At 45.0% G+C, this 17159-nt stretch overlaps 1 protein-coding gene across 1 annotated transcript in view; it reads right to left on the bottom strand.

Annotated features, from left to right (window-relative positions):
* Nucleotides 1-205: 205 nt before the first annotated feature.
* The window catches only part of LOC144000343 (uromodulin-like), a 50299-nt gene continuing 33345 nt past the window's right edge, over nt 206-17159 (bottom strand). The window contains exons 11-17 of the mRNA XM_077494134.1: nt 15957-16165; nt 13555-13712; nt 10904-11149; nt 4169-4331; nt 2885-2960; nt 2290-2313; nt 206-516 (exon numbers count right to left, since the gene is read on the bottom strand). Of these exons, the coding sequence (XP_077350260.1) occupies nt 452-516; nt 2290-2313; nt 2885-2960; nt 4169-4331; nt 10904-11149; nt 13555-13712; nt 15957-16165 (941 nt within the window). The 3' untranslated portion in view covers nt 206-451. The remainder of the gene's footprint in view (nt 517-2289; nt 2314-2884; nt 2961-4168; nt 4332-10903; nt 11150-13554; nt 13713-15956; nt 16166-17159) is intronic.

Raw genomic sequence — 17159 nt, forward strand, 5'->3', positions numbered from 1 at the left:
ACTGAGCGGTTGGTAAGGTGGATAAGTCTGGCGTCTGGCAGCAGCATTCATGATAGACTGAAGAGGAGAGGAGCCTATGGAGAGGCAGACCAATGAGAAGGGAGTTGTAATAGTCAAGGCGAGATATAACAAGGGAGTGAATGAGGAACTTGGTGGTTTCATTTGTTAAAAAGGGGCGAATTTTAGAGATGTTTCAGAAGTTAATTCTACAAACTTTTGACAACGATTGGACTTGGGGCTGAAATGACAAGTCAGAGTCTAGGGTTACACCGAGTACCCGGGCGCGATGGGAGGCACTGATGGTCGCATTGTTGATTTTGATGGAAAAGTCACGGAGGGGGGCATGGGCGGTGGGATGTTGATTTAAAATTTGCACCAATCCTGTTCCTTCCACATCACACCTATAATAACTTGCCCACTGAGGATGACGTACAGACGCGTTTTGTCCCGGTCACACGGATGGTATCAGCAGCAGCAGCAGAGCGGTGGGAAGCAGAACCCATAAACTGTGAGAACCTGGAATAGAAGTGGAATGATATAAGCAGTCCATATAATGAACTTGGTATGGAGTTATTTACTTCAAACTTATCACAAAGGAATTATATCTGGAGGAAAATAGATGTAACCTCCACGCATGGAAGGACTTCTTCTCAATAGGAGCCGTGAATATGAGAAAAAAAGAGTCCCTCAAGAACTACTTCTGGACAGCTCAGTAGATTCATTTGGATACAAGTTGGATGAATTCCCAACTACACAAAATGTAACTGCATACTAACATGATCCAGGGAATTCTAGATTATCTTTGGGGTGACCGAGGGAGGTATTTTCCACCCACTGGAGCACCACAATGTTTTTTCTCTGCCAATGGTTTACTCCAACTTTATGTTAGGACGGAACTTTGGCTTATTGAGCGATTTAAAAAAATCGCACAAACGTTTGCCTCGCCACCCCCCTATTTGGTGGAAACCAAGTATCATGCTGTACACACAAGTGGTATTTCTGCCGTTTCTATATATGACAACTTCCTGCTGGCACTGGTTCCCAAAGAAGCAATGGATGGTTGCACCCTTCATGTCACTTGGACCCGCTGACATCGTGCCATCTCGCCTTACATGGCTGCAGATCTCCAGCCAAGTGGCATTGATAATGATGACATCACTACCCAAATATTTCAGCTATGTTTCCTGCAGAGTGATCGGTGATTGGCCCACGGCTGCCGCATAGTACCTGGGCCAATCAGAGCACATTGACCCATGTGATTAGCTGTAGCCAATCACAGATCAATAGTAATCACAGTGTCACGATAGTTTAACCACTTCAGCCCAAGAAGGATTTACCCCCTTAATGACCAGGCCATTTTTTTTGTGATACGTCACTGCGTCACTTCAACTGACCATTGTGCGGCCGTGCCACGCTGCACCCAAATAAAATGTATGTAATTTTTTCCCCACAAATAGAGCTTTCTTTTGGTGGTATTTGATCACCTCTGCGGTTTTTATTTTTTACGCTATAAACAAAAAATATATATATATTTTTTTAAAGCTATTTTTTTTTTACTTTTTACTATAATAAATATCCCACCCCCCCCCCAAAAAAATATATATAAATAAATAAAAATCTTCCTCAGTTTAGGGCAATATGTATTCTTCTACATGTTTTTGGTAAATTTAAAAACAAAAAAAAAAAAAAAACGCAATAAGCGTATATTGATTGGTTTGCACAAAAATTATAGCGTCTACAATATAGGGAAAATATTTATGACATTTTTATTATTTTTTTACTAGTAAAGACGGCGATCTGCAATTTTTATCAGGACTGCAACATTATGGCAGACACTTCGGATGATTTTGACACTTTTTTGGGACCATTGACATTTATACAGCAATCAGAGTTAAAAATAGCCACTGATTACTGTGTAAATGTCACTGGCATGGAAAGCGTTAACACCAGGGGGCGATCAAGGGGTTAAATGTGTGTCCTAGGGAGTGATTCGAGCCAAGTTAAAATATTGACTCTTAAAATAAAATTAGCAAATCTGTTGTTAATTTGGAAGGATTACCCCATATACTGTAGAAAAAAAAAACCTTTGTATGATCTGACAGCTGCTACAGTCATTATATTGTTATATCCACCCTGATGGTTTAAATAATATATATATATATATATATATATATATATATATATATATATATATATATATATATATATATATATATATATATATATATATATAATATATATATTAAAAAAATAATAATACAGATAATAGTTAATAAAACGCAAACTTACTACTGATGGCAGAGGAGTTGGGATCTGCAGAGAATAGAAAACATAACATTGTATTGATTGTATCATTTATATGACATCAAGCTTTTTAATTTTGGTAATTGATAATAAAATATAACACCATAATTGGCATAGTTGATATTCATCTATATTTGTAAAATTAGAGATGATATTCCCAGGCTGAGGGTCCACATGGAACTTTGTGGCCAAACGATCCTCTCATTACACTTGAATGGGCTCCACCACGTTATTATATCCTTTATAAAGACGGGTTTTGTGATTTTCCTGCTCCATCTCACAACCACTCAGTAGGGATTGTGCTCTCTACACCCCCTTTCCATAAATACATTAGATAAAGTGTTAATCAGAGAAGTTTCCATATTATTTAGCAGTCGGTGAGATGCACCATATTGGTGGCAGTCATTTAGAGAAGTCCTTTGGCATAGTATCATCTGGACAAGGACAAAGTGATTCTGTTCCCAAAGTTGGTGTACCAAACCGGGAATGAACCCCTAACTCTAATTGACAAACAAACAAACAAACTCCAGATATATTATTGTAATGAGAGGAAAATGTTCTTATCCATGCCTAAGTGTACCTGAGCGGATGATTGGTCCAATTCTCAGACTGTGGGAGTCCAACTCGGTTCTTTGACTTCTTCTTGAAGTACAAGACTGGAACCAAACACAGACATTTAGACAAGAGACGCTGATAATAAATGTCGTCTATATAACGTTATCACATAATTTGGAGGAGCTATTCACAGAGGTTCATATAAACGGAAAAGCTGATATAGTTGGATAGAGAAGGTACAATGTTACATTATCATTTTCATAATAAAATAATATCTTCAATCCCTTTGGGTTTCAATGACTGAATTTTGTCCGTCGGATCTTGTCCGAAACTGTTGCATACACACGGTCGGACAAAGTTGTCGGAAAATCCGATCTTTCAGAACGTGGTGACGTAATTTCGTTACGATGGGACTACGTTCAGGCTAGTAGCCAATAGCTTTGATGTAGGAATTTGATCTGAGCATGCGTGGCACTTTGTCTGATCGAAATTCTCTACACATGATTGGAGTATGTCCTATTGGACCAGTTGGTCGGAAAATATTTTCAGCAAGTTGGAAAATTTGGTCCGTCGGATATTCCGACGGAAACAGTCCGATGCAGACCACTCACAGTTGGATTATCCGACAACACGGTCCGATAGGACACATTCGGACGGATTCTCCGACCGTGTGTACAAGGGCTTAAAGGAGTTCTAAAGGCAGAAGATGCAGTCTATGCATTAAGATAAAAAATATTTTGTGGGTAGCAGCCTCCCTCAACACCCCCCCCCCAATACTTACCTGAGCCCCTTCACTCTTCAGCGATGTCCACAAGTGTCTTAGCCATCTGGGACTGATCAGGGACTCCTGATTGGCTGAGACACAGCAACCACGCCATTGGCTCCTGCGGCTGTCCATCAAAATCAGTTAGCCAATCAGGAGAGAGAGGGGCGGGGCAGAATGGCAGCTCCGTGTCTGAATGAACACAGGGAGCTGCAGCTGGGCTTGGGTTGCCCCCCATAGAAAGCTGCTTGCTGTGTGGGCACACGAAAGGAGGGAGGGGCCAGGAAAGCCAAAGAGGGACCCGAGAAGAGGAGGATTGGGGCTGCTCTGTGCAAAACCAACTGCACAGAAGAGGTAAGTATAACATCTTTGTTATTTAAAAGAAGAAAAAAAAAAACGGGACTTTACAATCACTTGAATGAAACTGCTTTATATCTTTTCAACTTGGATGATGCATCCGGTGAAGGGTGTCCCCTGAGGCAATATTTCAACAAGACCAGCCCATGTCTCCACCCAACTTCGATCTTTATATGCAGGTCTACTCACCGGTTGGCAGGCTCCAGATCTGACTTCGCACAGGCTCACAGCACAATGAAGGTAGACAAGGTCATAATCTCCCACAAATTTAAACATCTGGACAGATACCCGCCCCTGTCTGGAGACTCCGTTCTCTAGAACGTTTATGCTTTCATCTTGCTTGTTGGGACAGCTGAGGGAGATAAGAAAAACCTTAAAGTATTATACATTTTATGCACTTTGCCTATGATAGAACTTTATTCATCAAATAGAATAGAATTAAACATTTTTTTTCTTTTTTCAAAAGAGGACATCTGACCAAGTTGATGTTTTAGTGTTGGGTAGATGTGGGTGAAGCGTTTTTTGGGGGAGCGACCTCTAAACTGAAATATCCTCAGACTTTTTCATCTGCTATGACCATCATGAGGCATCCAACATTCCCCATTGGAGCCTACATACTGTACACACCAGTGTTTTTCAAAAAAATTTCAGTCAAGGCACCCTTTAAAATGATACACAATCTCATGGCACCCCAATGCAAATAATTGAACCAATACTTTTACATATTGTAGCACCATCCACTCACGTAGGACACCCAATGTTAGAGGTGGTTCATTCTTCCCAAGCAAACTGGTGCTGACTGGTATTCGAATGTTTCTCTTCTCCCTTCATTTCTCTCTCTCTCTCTCACTCATCTAGAGGCAGGGGAGGGGTCAAACAAAGATGCTATGCAGAGGCCCAACTCCCCGCCCATCAACCAATGACATCATAGGTTGGTGGGACACCAGCAGCTAGAAGCTTGTAATGGTGAACAATGAAAACCTGTGACTTTGTGTAGCTCGAATGCAGTCTTGATCCCTCCACCGGGTTATAAGCAATTTTTGGACACTTTTTAGGCATCGTGCCAGTGGTGGTACTGGACGCACCGCCACTGGCACAATGCCTAAAAAGTATCCAAAAATCATGTACAACCCAGCAGATGGGTGCCGTCCCCTCTCTTCTGCCACCACCCTCAAGCACTAATAGATTCATGCATTGCATGAATCTATCTATGGGCGCCGCTGCCCCCCCCCATATTCTGAATTACAGCAGTGGGGGGTGTTTTTTAAGCACCTGATTATAACCATAAGCTCTAAAATGTGTCAAAAAAGGTGACCTGCGAGCACCATGCTGGGCACTCGCAGGTCACTCAGCTGTGTTAGAAAAGCAAATGAATAGTCGCCTTCCTAACACTAAACCGCCACTCCTCCAATCAGGTGCTCGGATCTGTTACCCGTCACCTGATTGGCTGAAACAACAGGCATCCAATCATAGCAAAGGATGGCAAGAGAGGACAGGAGAAGACATCGAGAAACTGTCTCACCGAGACAGGTAAGTGCAGACGGAGGGCTGGCGGGGGGGCACACTGGCATTTGATATGGCACAGTGGCTGCGTTTGATGGGGCACAATGGGAGCAACAGATGGGAACAGTGTCGGCAATTGATGGGCACAGTGGGAGCAATTAATGGGCACAGTGGGAGCAATTGATTGGTACAGTGGGAGCAATTGATGGACACAGTGGAAGCAATTGATGGGCACAGTGGGAGCAATTGATGGGCACAGTGGGAGCAATTGATGGGCACAGTGGTGGCAATTAATGGGCACAGTGGTGGTAATTGATGGGCACAGTGGGAGCAATTGATGGGCACAGTGGTGGAAATTGATGGGCACAGTGGGAGCAATTGATGGGCACAGTGGTGGCAATTGATGGGAACAGTAGTGGCAATTGATGAGAACAGTGGTGGCAATTGATGGGCACAGTGGGAGCAATTGATGGGCACAGTGGGAGCAATTGATGGCCACAGTAAGAGCAATTTATGGGCACAGTGTCAGAAATTGATTGCCACAGTGGAAGAAATTGATGGGAACAGTGGAATCAATTGATGGGCACAGTGTCAGCAATTGATGGGCACAGTGAGAGCAATTGATGGGCACAGTGTCAGCAATTGATGGGCACAGTAGGAGCAATTGATGGGCACAGTGTCGGCAATTGATGGGCACAGTGTCGGCAATTGATGGGCACAGTGCCAGCAATTGATGGGCACAGTGGCAGCAATTGATGGGCACAGTGGGACCAATTAATGGGCACAGTGAGAGCAATTGATGGGCACAGTGGCGGCAATTGATGGGCACAGTGGGACCAATTGATGGGCACAGTGGGACCAATTGATGGGCACAGTGGGAGCAATTGATGGGCACAGTGGGAGCAATTGATGGGTACAGTGGCTGTGTTTGATGGCAAGTGGCTGCAGTTGATGGTACAGTGAGGCTGCAATTGATGGGGGGGGGGGGTTCAGAAATTTTCAGTTTGTTTGTGCCCCCCAAAAATTTTGAGCACCAGCCGCCACTGCATTGTGCCAAGGCACCCCTGAAGCAACCCAAAGGTACCCCAGGGTGCCTGGGCTCCCTGGTTGGAAAAGACTGGTCGATACTATATTATAGACAATGCTTTAGAAAGAGAAGATACCTGCAGAAACATTGCTAGAGTAAAGGCCCGTACACACGGTCGGACTTTTTGACAACAAACATGCAAATTAGCTGTTTTGGAGCAACATCCGACTGTGTGTACGCTCCATCGGACAAACTTTTTCCGTTTTCATCGGACTTTTGTTGTCTGTGCGAACGGACAAACTTTCTGGCAACAGAAGTCCGATGGAGCAAAGTCCGACCGTGTGTACGCAAAAGCATCAGACTTTTGTACAAGGTACAAACACGCATGCTCAGAGTCTATGCAAACGATCAGACTACAATACAGAAGTTGACCAAAGGTGGCGCTGGAGTCATTGAACGTCCTCTTTTGAAGCGGCGTCAGTGCGTTGTGACGTCATTACGTTCGTGTTTGTTGTCAAAAAGTCCGACCGTGTGTATGCAATACAAACTTGTGGACCACGCCCTTTGTACAAAAGTCCACGGAAAAGTTTGTACAAGTCCGACCGTGTGTATGAGGCTTAAGAATGAGCAAGGAAGTCTGAAGACATTCTTGGATTCATAGATGGAAGGCTTTCAAAAAATAATGTAATTAAAACCTGTCCATATCATACAAATATATAAATATTATTATTATATGCAGTAAATGGAAGAATTAACCCAACATATTTTGGGAACAAGGTGCACCCCTTAGCCAGGTAAAGTATTCATGTCATACTGGTGTTGGTCCATGGAGCCCACATCTATCAGGCCGCGTACACACGGGCGGACTGTTCGCCCAACCTTGTCCGCTGAACAGTGTTTGGGCGGACAGTCCGCTCGTGTGTGGGCTTTCAGCGGACAGTTTCAGCGGACAGTTGGACGGACAAAGTCTTTCGGAAATTCCGAAAAACTGTCCGCTGAAACTGTGTTTGAGCGAACAGTCCGCCCGTGTGTGGGCCTGTCCGCTGTACTTTCGAAATGAGCGGACTGTTCCCGCTCGGAAAGTCCGCCCATTTCGAGCGCGTGTACAGGTAGGCGGGGCCCGCGAAGGAGACGTCGCGGGCTCCGCCGCCTGGAATGGGCTTAAAGGGGAACCCCAACGCCGAAAAAAATCGGCGTGGGGGTTCCCCCAAAGTCCACACCAGACCCTTGTGCGAGCACGCTACCCGGCCGGCCAGGAAAGGGGGGCGAGCGAGCGCGCCCCCCCTCCTGAGCCGTACCAGGCCGCGTGCCCTCAACATGGGGGGTGCCTTGGGGAAGGGGGGGGCCGCGCGGCCCCCCCCACCCCAAAGCACCTTGTCCCCATGTTGATGAGGACAAGGGCCTCTTCCCGACAACCCTGGCCGTTGGTTGTCGGGGTCTGCGGGCGGGGGGCTTATCGGAATCCGGGAGCCCCCTTTAAGAAGGGGGCCCCCGGATACCGGCCCCCCACCCTATGTGAATGAGTATGGGGTACAATGTACCCCTACCCATTCACCTGTGAAATAAAGTACAAAAAAAAACACAACACAGGGAAAAAATATTTTATTGCACAGCTCCGGGGGTCTTCCGTCTTCGGGGGTCTTCTCGCCGGACTCCTCCGCTATCTGTGTGTAGCTCTTTTACTAGCGGAGGAGTCCGGCTTTCTTCCTCCCCGCCGCCGGCCTCTTCTCCCGACTTCGGGGGTCTTGTCCCCCTCTTCGGTTCTTCTGCCGGGCCACCGCGCCTTCTTCTAGCTCTTTTACAGGCGGTGGCCCGGTCTTCTGTCGCCGCTGCCTTCCGTTCTTCTGTCGCCGCCTTCGGTTCTTCTGCCGGGCCACCGCGCCTTCTTGTAGCTCTTTTACAGGCGGTGGCCCGGTCTTCTGTCGCCGCTGTCGTCGCCGCCGCTGCCGCCTTCCGTTCTTGTTCTTCTTCTTGTTCTTCTTCTTCTTCTCCTGGAGATGTTGACTCGACGAGCTCTCCGGCCGGAATGCCAGAGCCGCGCTGTGCGGTCACTTATATAGTGACAATGGGGCGGTGTCACATGGTATATGTCACATGGGTTGGTCACATGGTGACCCCGCCCCCTTACGATGTCATAGTCCCCATGTGACATCAACCCATGTGACCAACCCATGTGACATATACCATGTGACACCGCCCCATTGTCACTATATAAGTGACCGCACAGCGCGGCTCTGGCATTCCGGCCGGAGGGAGCGACGTGTCAACATCGCCTGGAGAAGAAGAAGAAGAAGAAGAAGAACAAGAACGGAAGGCGGCGGCGGCGGCGACGACAGCGGCGACAGAAGACCGGGCCACCGCCTGTAAAAGAGCTACAAGAAGGCGCGGTGGCCCGGCAGAAGAACCGAAGGCGGCGACAGAAGAACGGAAGGCAGCGGCGACAGAAGACCGGGCCACCGCCTGTAAAAGCTAGAAGAAGGCGCGGTGGCCCGGCAGAAGAACCGAAGGCGGCGACAGAAGAACGGAAGGCAGCGGCGACAGAAGACCGGGCCACCGCCTGTAAAAGCTAGAAGAAGGCGCGGTGGCCCGGCAGAAGAACCGAAGAGGGGGACAAGACCCCCGAAGTCGGGAGAAGAGGCCGGCGGCGGGGAGGAAGAAAGCCGGACTCCTCCGCTAGTAAAAGAGCTACACACAGATAGCGGAGGAGTCCGGCGAGAAGACCCCCGAAGACGGAAGACCCCCGGAGCTGTGCAATAAAATATTTTTTCCCTGTGTTGTGTTTTTTTTTGTACTTTATTTCACAGGTGAATGGGTAGGGGTACATTGTACCCCATACTCATTCACATAGGGTGGGGGGCCGGTATCCGGGGGCCCCCTTCTTAAAGGGGGCTCCCGGATTCCGATAAGCCCCCCGCCCGCAGACCCCGACAACCAACGGCCAGGGTTGTCGGGAAGAGGCCCTTGTCCTCATCAACATGGGGACAAGGTGCTTTGGGGTGGGGGGGGCCGCGCGGCCCCCCCTTCCCCAAGGCACCCCCCATGTTGAGGGCACACGGCCTGGTACGGCTCAGGAGGGGGGGCGCGCTCGCTCGCCCCCCTTTCCTGGCCGGCCGGGTAGCGTGCTCGGACAAGGGTCTGGTGTGGACTTTTGGGGAACCCCCACGCCGATTTTTTTCGGCGTTGGGGTTCCCCTTTAAGCCCATTCCAGGCGGCGGAGCCCGCGACGTCTCCTTCGCGGGCCCCGCCTACCTGTACACGCGCTCGAAATGGGCGGATTTGCCTCCTCCTTACGTGGGCGAGTCCGTTCATTTCAAAAGTTGAGCGAACTGTTTGCCCAACCTTGTTCGTCAAACAGTCCGCTCGTGTGTGGGCAAGTCCGCTCATGCAAATTTTGAGCGGACTGTTTGCCGAAACTGTTTGACGAACAAGGTTGGGCAAACAGTCCGCGCGTGTGTACGCGGCCTCACTCTCAATGTAATAATATGTCTGGTTATAGATAAAGAAGGCAATCAAAGTATATGGTGCGGTAGAAAGATGTAATACCGAGCTGAATATTCAATAAATGTTCCCCTTAATAGAACATAACAATTAAAAAGAGACAAGATATATATAAGGGGGGAAGAAGGTGAACAACGGCCCCCTAAGGTCTACTACTCCAGGGAAAGTCCTTAGGGGTTTGTGTATTCCATCAGTAACCACTTATTCAGGCAGCTCCAACTAGAAAAACACAAGGGGGCGCCACTGAGTGCAGCATTAAAATATACCTTTAATAAATGCAGCCAATGGAACACTTACATTTCGTACTATGCTATTAATTTATCAGTGTATTAGATGGGTGTAAAAGCTGATCCGCCCAGAAGGACAGTCCTAATGCTGTATGTCAATCCCAGAAGCCACCATGGAGCATGTGCCAATCAACTGAGCCACCATGGAGCATAGAACTGGAAGTTACATCACATGGGAGGGCCTATAACCATGGTAACGGGTTTCAAAGCTTTTTCGGCTTTTTTGTCATCATTGATTTGACAAAGAAGAAGGCAGAAAAGCTTTGAAATGCCTTACCGTGGTTACATGCCCCCCCCTCCCCATGACGTTACTTTGGATTCTATGCTCCATGGCGCCTCAGTTGACTTCCGAGTTTGGCATACAGCGTCTTCCTGGTTCTCCCTTCACCGCTGGTTGCAGCTTAGGACTGAATTTTTGGGCGGATCGGCTTTTACACCCGTCTATTCTACTAATAAGTGTATTGCATACTATGAAATATGAGGGTTCCATTGGCTTCCTTTATTAAAGGTGTATTAAAACGCAGCACTTAGTGGCGCCCCCCTTGTGTTTTTCCGGTTACGGGGAAGGGAATGAGTATCTGACTCTGTATCTGATACATCCACGTTTACCTGTCTTTGATGATGTAGTATTTCAGGGTGTCGTTAGCAGATTGCGTCGGGGTGGCGTAGCAGTTCCTCATCACCAGAACGTACTGCGATGTGTCTCCACCCTGAATGAAGACTCCAATATACAAGATGGTCTTAGAAGACAAGGAGACCTCCAACCCTTCATATGGAGTTGTGTAGCTGCTGTCTTTATACAGAACCATGGAGGCCTTGAATTGTCCCGTCCCTCCAACTGTGATATTTACCGAGCTGTGAGAGTTCGAAATCACTTATTAGTCATTTATTTGTGAATTTAAGGTAAAAAACATATACAAAGAACATACAACCGAAACATAAAAATAAATAAAGGATGGAGGATTTTGGTTGGTTTTCTGTTGTTTTGTTCTGTTGAATTGGGTAAGAAGGCAAGTTTTTCTTATAAAGAAAAGCAAACTCATGTTGCAATGTTCAAAATAGATCTTTTCAGTACGACCAAGTCTACGAGAAATGATATGTTCAGAGTCAATGTGCAGTATATGAGTATGGAAAGGGATGGTCAGCACTCAGGGTGACATCCAAAATAGTATTTCTTATAAACATGTAAAACACCCTTACGCGTGTCGGACATTAGTCCTTAGCCATGGCTGATTAAAAAAAAATGCAAAAGGAATAAAAAAAAAAATGCAAAAGGAGTGCAGCTCTAATAATACCAAACTGAATCAAATGTCAATTTAAGAAAAAATAAATTAAATAAATAAAATGATAAAAAAAATGAATAATCCCACTAAAGAGACATAATATAAATATATATAATACCCTTCAAGGTGACGTGAAATAAATAGAAATTTAAAAATAGAAATTTAAAAAACTTAGATAAATAAAAACAATACCCAAGTAATGGTGAAAAATAGATAAAAAACAAAAAACAAAATAAGTAACACCTAAATAGTATATAAAAAGGTCACATGACTAATCAACATTAAAAATTAAATGAGCAATCTTTGAATTCAAAATTCAAAAGGGAAAACCCGACATGACTCCACTCAAAGGAATACATCACAGAAGGTATAGGCGTTTTTCGGTCATGTCGGGCACCCACCCACCCCAGTGCTCAAGAGTGCGAGTCCCCAGAGGGGCAAGGCTCTCATGGACATCGCTGGGTCGAAAGGGGGCTCAGGTAAGTATTAGGGGGCTTGGGGGGGGGGGGGGGGCGCTGCAAACAGAAGTTTTTTTGTTTTACCTACATTTATAGAATGCACCTTGTGCCTTCACAACCACTTTAACCACTTCAGCCCCGGAAAGATTTAATGACCAGGCCATTTTTTGCGATACGGCATTGCGGCGATTTAACTGACAATTGCGCGGTCGAGCGATGTTGTACCCAAACAAAATTGATGTCTTTTTTTTTTAACACAAATAGAGATTTATTTTGGTGATATTTGATCACCTCTGCGGTTTTTTTCTTTTGCGCTATAAGCGACAATTAAAAAAAAAAAAAAAAAAAACTATATTTTGTACTTTTTGCTATAATAAATATCTCTTTTTTAAAAAAAAAAAATATATATATATATTTTTCTCAGTTTAGGCCAATATGTATTCTTCTACATATTTTTGGTAAAAAAATAAAATAAAAAAATAAGCGTATATTGATTGGTTTACGCAAAAGTTATAGCGTCTACAAAATAGGGGATAGTTTTATGGCATTTTTATTAATATATATTTTTTTTACTAGTAATGACGGCGATCAGCAATTCTTATTGTGACTGTGACATTATGGCGGACACATCGGACATTTTTGACACATTTTTGGGACCATTGTCATTTATACAGCAATCAGTGCTATATAAATGCAGTGATTCCTGTGTAAATGACACTGGCAGTGAAGGGGTTAACCAGTGGGTGGCAGTGTAGGGGTAAGGTGGGCGAGATATTTTTAGAGCATTTTTTTTTTTTTTTTACTAGTAATGGCGGCGATCTGCAATTTTTATCATGACTGTGACATCATAGCAGACACATCAGACAATGTTGACACTATTTTGGGACCATTGACATTTATACAGCGATCAGTGCTATAAAAAAGAAGCACCGATTTCTGTAAAAATGTCACTGGCAGTGGAGGGGCGATCAAGGGGTTAATTGTGTTCCCTAGTGTGTGTTCTAACTGCAGGGGGAGGGGACTAGGGGAGATGACAGATCGCTGTTCATACTCTGAATGAACGGACAATCTGTCACTGAGAGGGTTCTGAGAGTTTACACACAGAGATCTCAGGTCTGGTGGTTTTACGAGCGATCGTGGGTCATCGAGACTGCCGAGCACTCGCAACGGTTCGGGGGGGGGCAAGCAGCGGGTACGTGCGCACCCCCACCTAGTGGCCGCCTTAAGAACCGACGTAACATAACGCCGATTTGCATGCTTGCACCATTCTGCCACAGTGCACCTGAGGGCGGCTGGTTCGGCAAGCGGTTAAATAAGTCAATGAAAAGACCATGTGACCACTGCCTTGGAACTAATAATGTAACCATGTGGTAGAAGGAGCTCTGATTTTCCTAACTGGAGCAACAGGCAAGTTTTTTTTTATTTTTTATTTCCCTTCTATCGTCCTGTCTGAATTGTACAATAACAGTACAGGTCCACCTTAAACCTCTCCACCCTATGAAATCGAAATCTTCCTTACCTGATTATAGGTCGCAGGGCTAGATTCAGACTTGTGATCATATCCAGCTCATAGACACAGGACAGGGTTATGGTCAAGGTGTCGTTCCTCATAATTATCCCTCCATCGTGCAGCTCAACGACAAACGTGCTCCGATATGTGACATGGCTTCCATTTTGCTACAGAAAAATTTACATAAATATATATTTCCATATCATATTATATTTTTTACAACCTGTGATTCATGGGAAATGCATACTGTAATAAAAAAAAAAATTAAAACTAGAGCTGTGGAAATTAAAGATTAATTCCTGGATTAATCAATACATTTTTTTGATCGATTAAAAAAAAATTTGATCGGTACTCACCTCTCCGCCGGCTTCAGGGATTTCCGGTGACGTCACGGACACCGACATCACCGGACTCCTCCCCCTTTTCCCAAGTGCCTCCGTCTGCTAACAAAGGGAAGGGGGGAGGAGTCCGGTGACGTTGAAGTTCTGATTGAACATAGCGCATACAGGGGAGGAGCTACGCATGACGTCACCCGCCACTGCCCTACGGAACTAACACGATTAGTGTTTTTATCATCTTTATGTGAGTAGTTTGTGTTTTGAACACAAAAATGAAATCTTATACTTAAGCGGTGAGCACTTCGATCTTTTTTTTCTACCCATGACCCGGCATCCTTGCTGAGATCTAAGGAGAAGTGAGAGAAGTTTATGGTCCGTGTTAACTCTTTTGATACCCGCTTGCATGACCACCTCTTTGCACAGGGGTCCATGCCATAAGGTGAGAGTGATTAGTTAGACAGGAGGTGGAGGGATTGTTACGCTACTGTGGAAAAAATAAAAAAAAAACTTATGTCAGTGCTACAGTTTGAATTTAAAACGTATTTGTGTGGACTGTGAAGTCAAGTCATGGATTGTGGAAACTAACTAGTGTCGGGTGATTGTATATATAGTGTATACCACATTTACCACTGAGTAATGTAGAGTTGCAATGCAAGGAGATCAGCTAAGAGTAGTTGGATCTGTATGTGCGTTATAATTAATCGAAATTAGTTGATTAATCAATAAAAAAAAAAAAAAACGATTAATCAAACACGAAAATTGTAATCAGTAACAGCCCTAAAAAAAACACAGAGCCACGCTTTTGCCTGGGTATGACATCTGTCTATAAAGATGGGATGGTCAGCGCGTGGAATACATGGGGGGGGGAGGGAGACTCAAGCCTTGTACACACGATCTGACTTTCCGACAACAAAACCATGGAATTTTGTTCGAAGGGCGTTGGCTCAAAACTTGTCTTGCATACACACGGTCACACAAATGTTGGCCAACAATTACAAACGTGGTGACGTACAAGATGTGCTACGTGGTTTTTCAGATCTTTAGCGCCACCCTTTGGGCTCCTTCTGCTAATTTTGTGTTAGTAGAAGTTTGGTGAGTGTTGATTCGTACTTTTCTTTTCGATGTTTTTCATTTTGTGCTTTTCCGTTCATCAACCAGACATGTTGCGGAATCGGAGGAGATAACGTGTTATTTATTATTGGCCTTGGAGTTATTGCTTTGACATTATTTTTTTGGTTGAATAATAATGATTTGATTGGGTATATTTTCTATATTTTTGGATGCATAGAATGCACTTTTTGGTTTAATTCTATTGGCAGATTGCATGGCTAATTTTTTTTTTTATGCACAATAAAAAAAATTGTGTAGAATAATACTTGGCTGTGAGTTTTACTTCAAATGACAATTTGGTAGTATTATTCTTGATATCACTAGAAAAAAAAAGTCTTTGAAACTTTGTTTGCAATAACTCCATCAGTATCACCAGCAAAGCAGCTTCATTACCCTGTTTACCCGAAAATAAGACCTAGCGTGCTTGTTGGTAATGGCTGCAATATAAGCCCTACCCCCAAATAAGCGCTACCCCGTTTCCCTGAAAAAAAAAAAACTTGTGTCAATTCTCCGTTATGAATGTAAATTCTCAATAACAAATATCAATTCTCTGTTACGAATGTCAATTCTCCATCACGAAGGCTCGTTTACAAGACCGACCGCTTCCAGCTCGTCCTTGCTTCTGAGCAATGCGTGTTTGTACTTTGGACTTTTGTCCGACGGACTTGTGTACACACGATCGGAAAGTCCTAAAAACACACATTTGTTGGTGGAAAATTTGAGAACGTGCTAGCCAACATTTGTCCGTGGAAAATCTGACAACAACTGTCCAATGGAGCGTACACACAGTCGGACTTTCCGCCAGCAAGCTCGCATCCAACATTTCCCGTCGGAAAGTCCGATCGTGTGTTCGGGGCATTACAATTTTGGGACTTTACTCTTTTTAATGAGCCGGAGATATTTTACACATTGTCGTAGGGGTGAGCCTAGTGAAGAAATAATAATATTAATAACGGCACTTACATAGGACTGGACTCCGCATCCGCCAACTTGTAGAGCGGCCAGAACGGAAAACGTATTTGTGACACTGTTATCCTCAAAGCCAAAGCAGCCGCCGTCCTTCACATTCTCCCGACCGAAATAGGTGTCCAACTCCTTCATCTGACACTTCTGGAAGGAGGCTCTCATCCCGTCCAGTCCACAGGTCAGCTGGGGACGGACGTCTGACAAACCTAGAGACACACAACATGTTCAGATATCACATCAACGTTCAGACGTCCCATTTCGTGTTCCAAAAAGTTCTACAACAGGAATAATATCCGGGGTATGTTCAATGTAATGGAGGAGGTAAGAAATTCTCTCTGAATGTAGAAATGAATTCTGGGTTCATTGGGACATTGGGGGGACTCTCAATGGGTTACATACTCAGTAGGTTTTTAAAGTGTACCTGTGCTTAGATGAAAGCTGATAGACTGCTACCCGAGTGTAACGGGCCATCTACATACACATTTTGGTGCTTTGATGGTTGTCTTGTGTGGCCTTTGCCCTTTCATTTCTTATCGGCCATTACCAAGCTTCATCACACAATGAAAAAAAAAACCTGAGCCATTTTTTGGCCAACGATCCACAAAGACCTTGCAACTGTATTCATTTATGGGAAGCTGGAGGGTCAGGCGCCTTGTTTACTAATTGATGGAGGGTTTTAGATATAAATTAAATGACCCCCAAAAGGCATGTAAAGTGCACGTTTTAAACACAACTCAATGAGCGTGTGGGGCTTGCCTAACCTAGGCCGCGTACACACGCGGGGACTGTTCGCCCAACTTTGTCCGCTGAACAGTGTTTCGGCGGACAGTCCGCTCGTGTGTGGGCTTTCAGCGGACAGTTTCAGCGAACAGTCCGCTGAACAAGGTTTTTCGGAAATTCCGAAAAACTGTCCGCTGAAACTTTGTTTCAGCGAACAGTCCCCTCGTGTGTAGGCTTGTTCGACAAACAAAGTTCCGCGCATGCTCAGAAAGGATTTACACGCCGAAAGTTATAATGCAGTGTATAGGACGTCGTATTTTTCGTCCCGTCGTACGTGCCGTTCACGTCATCGCGCACGGTTTCAGCAAACTGTTCGTTCGTCGTGTGTGGCCATGTCCGTCCATGCTAATTTTGAGCGGACTGTTTGCTGAAACTGTTTGACGGACAAAGTTGGGCGAACAGTCCCCGCGTGTGTACGCG

Source organism: Lithobates pipiens, unplaced genomic scaffold (genome assembly GCF_037356315.1).
Source record: "Lithobates pipiens isolate NorthernLeopardFrog02 unplaced genomic scaffold, aLitPip1_a1.2 Scaffold_22, whole genome shotgun sequence".
Lineage (NCBI taxonomy): Eukaryota > Metazoa > Chordata > Amphibia > Anura > Ranidae > Lithobates > Lithobates pipiens.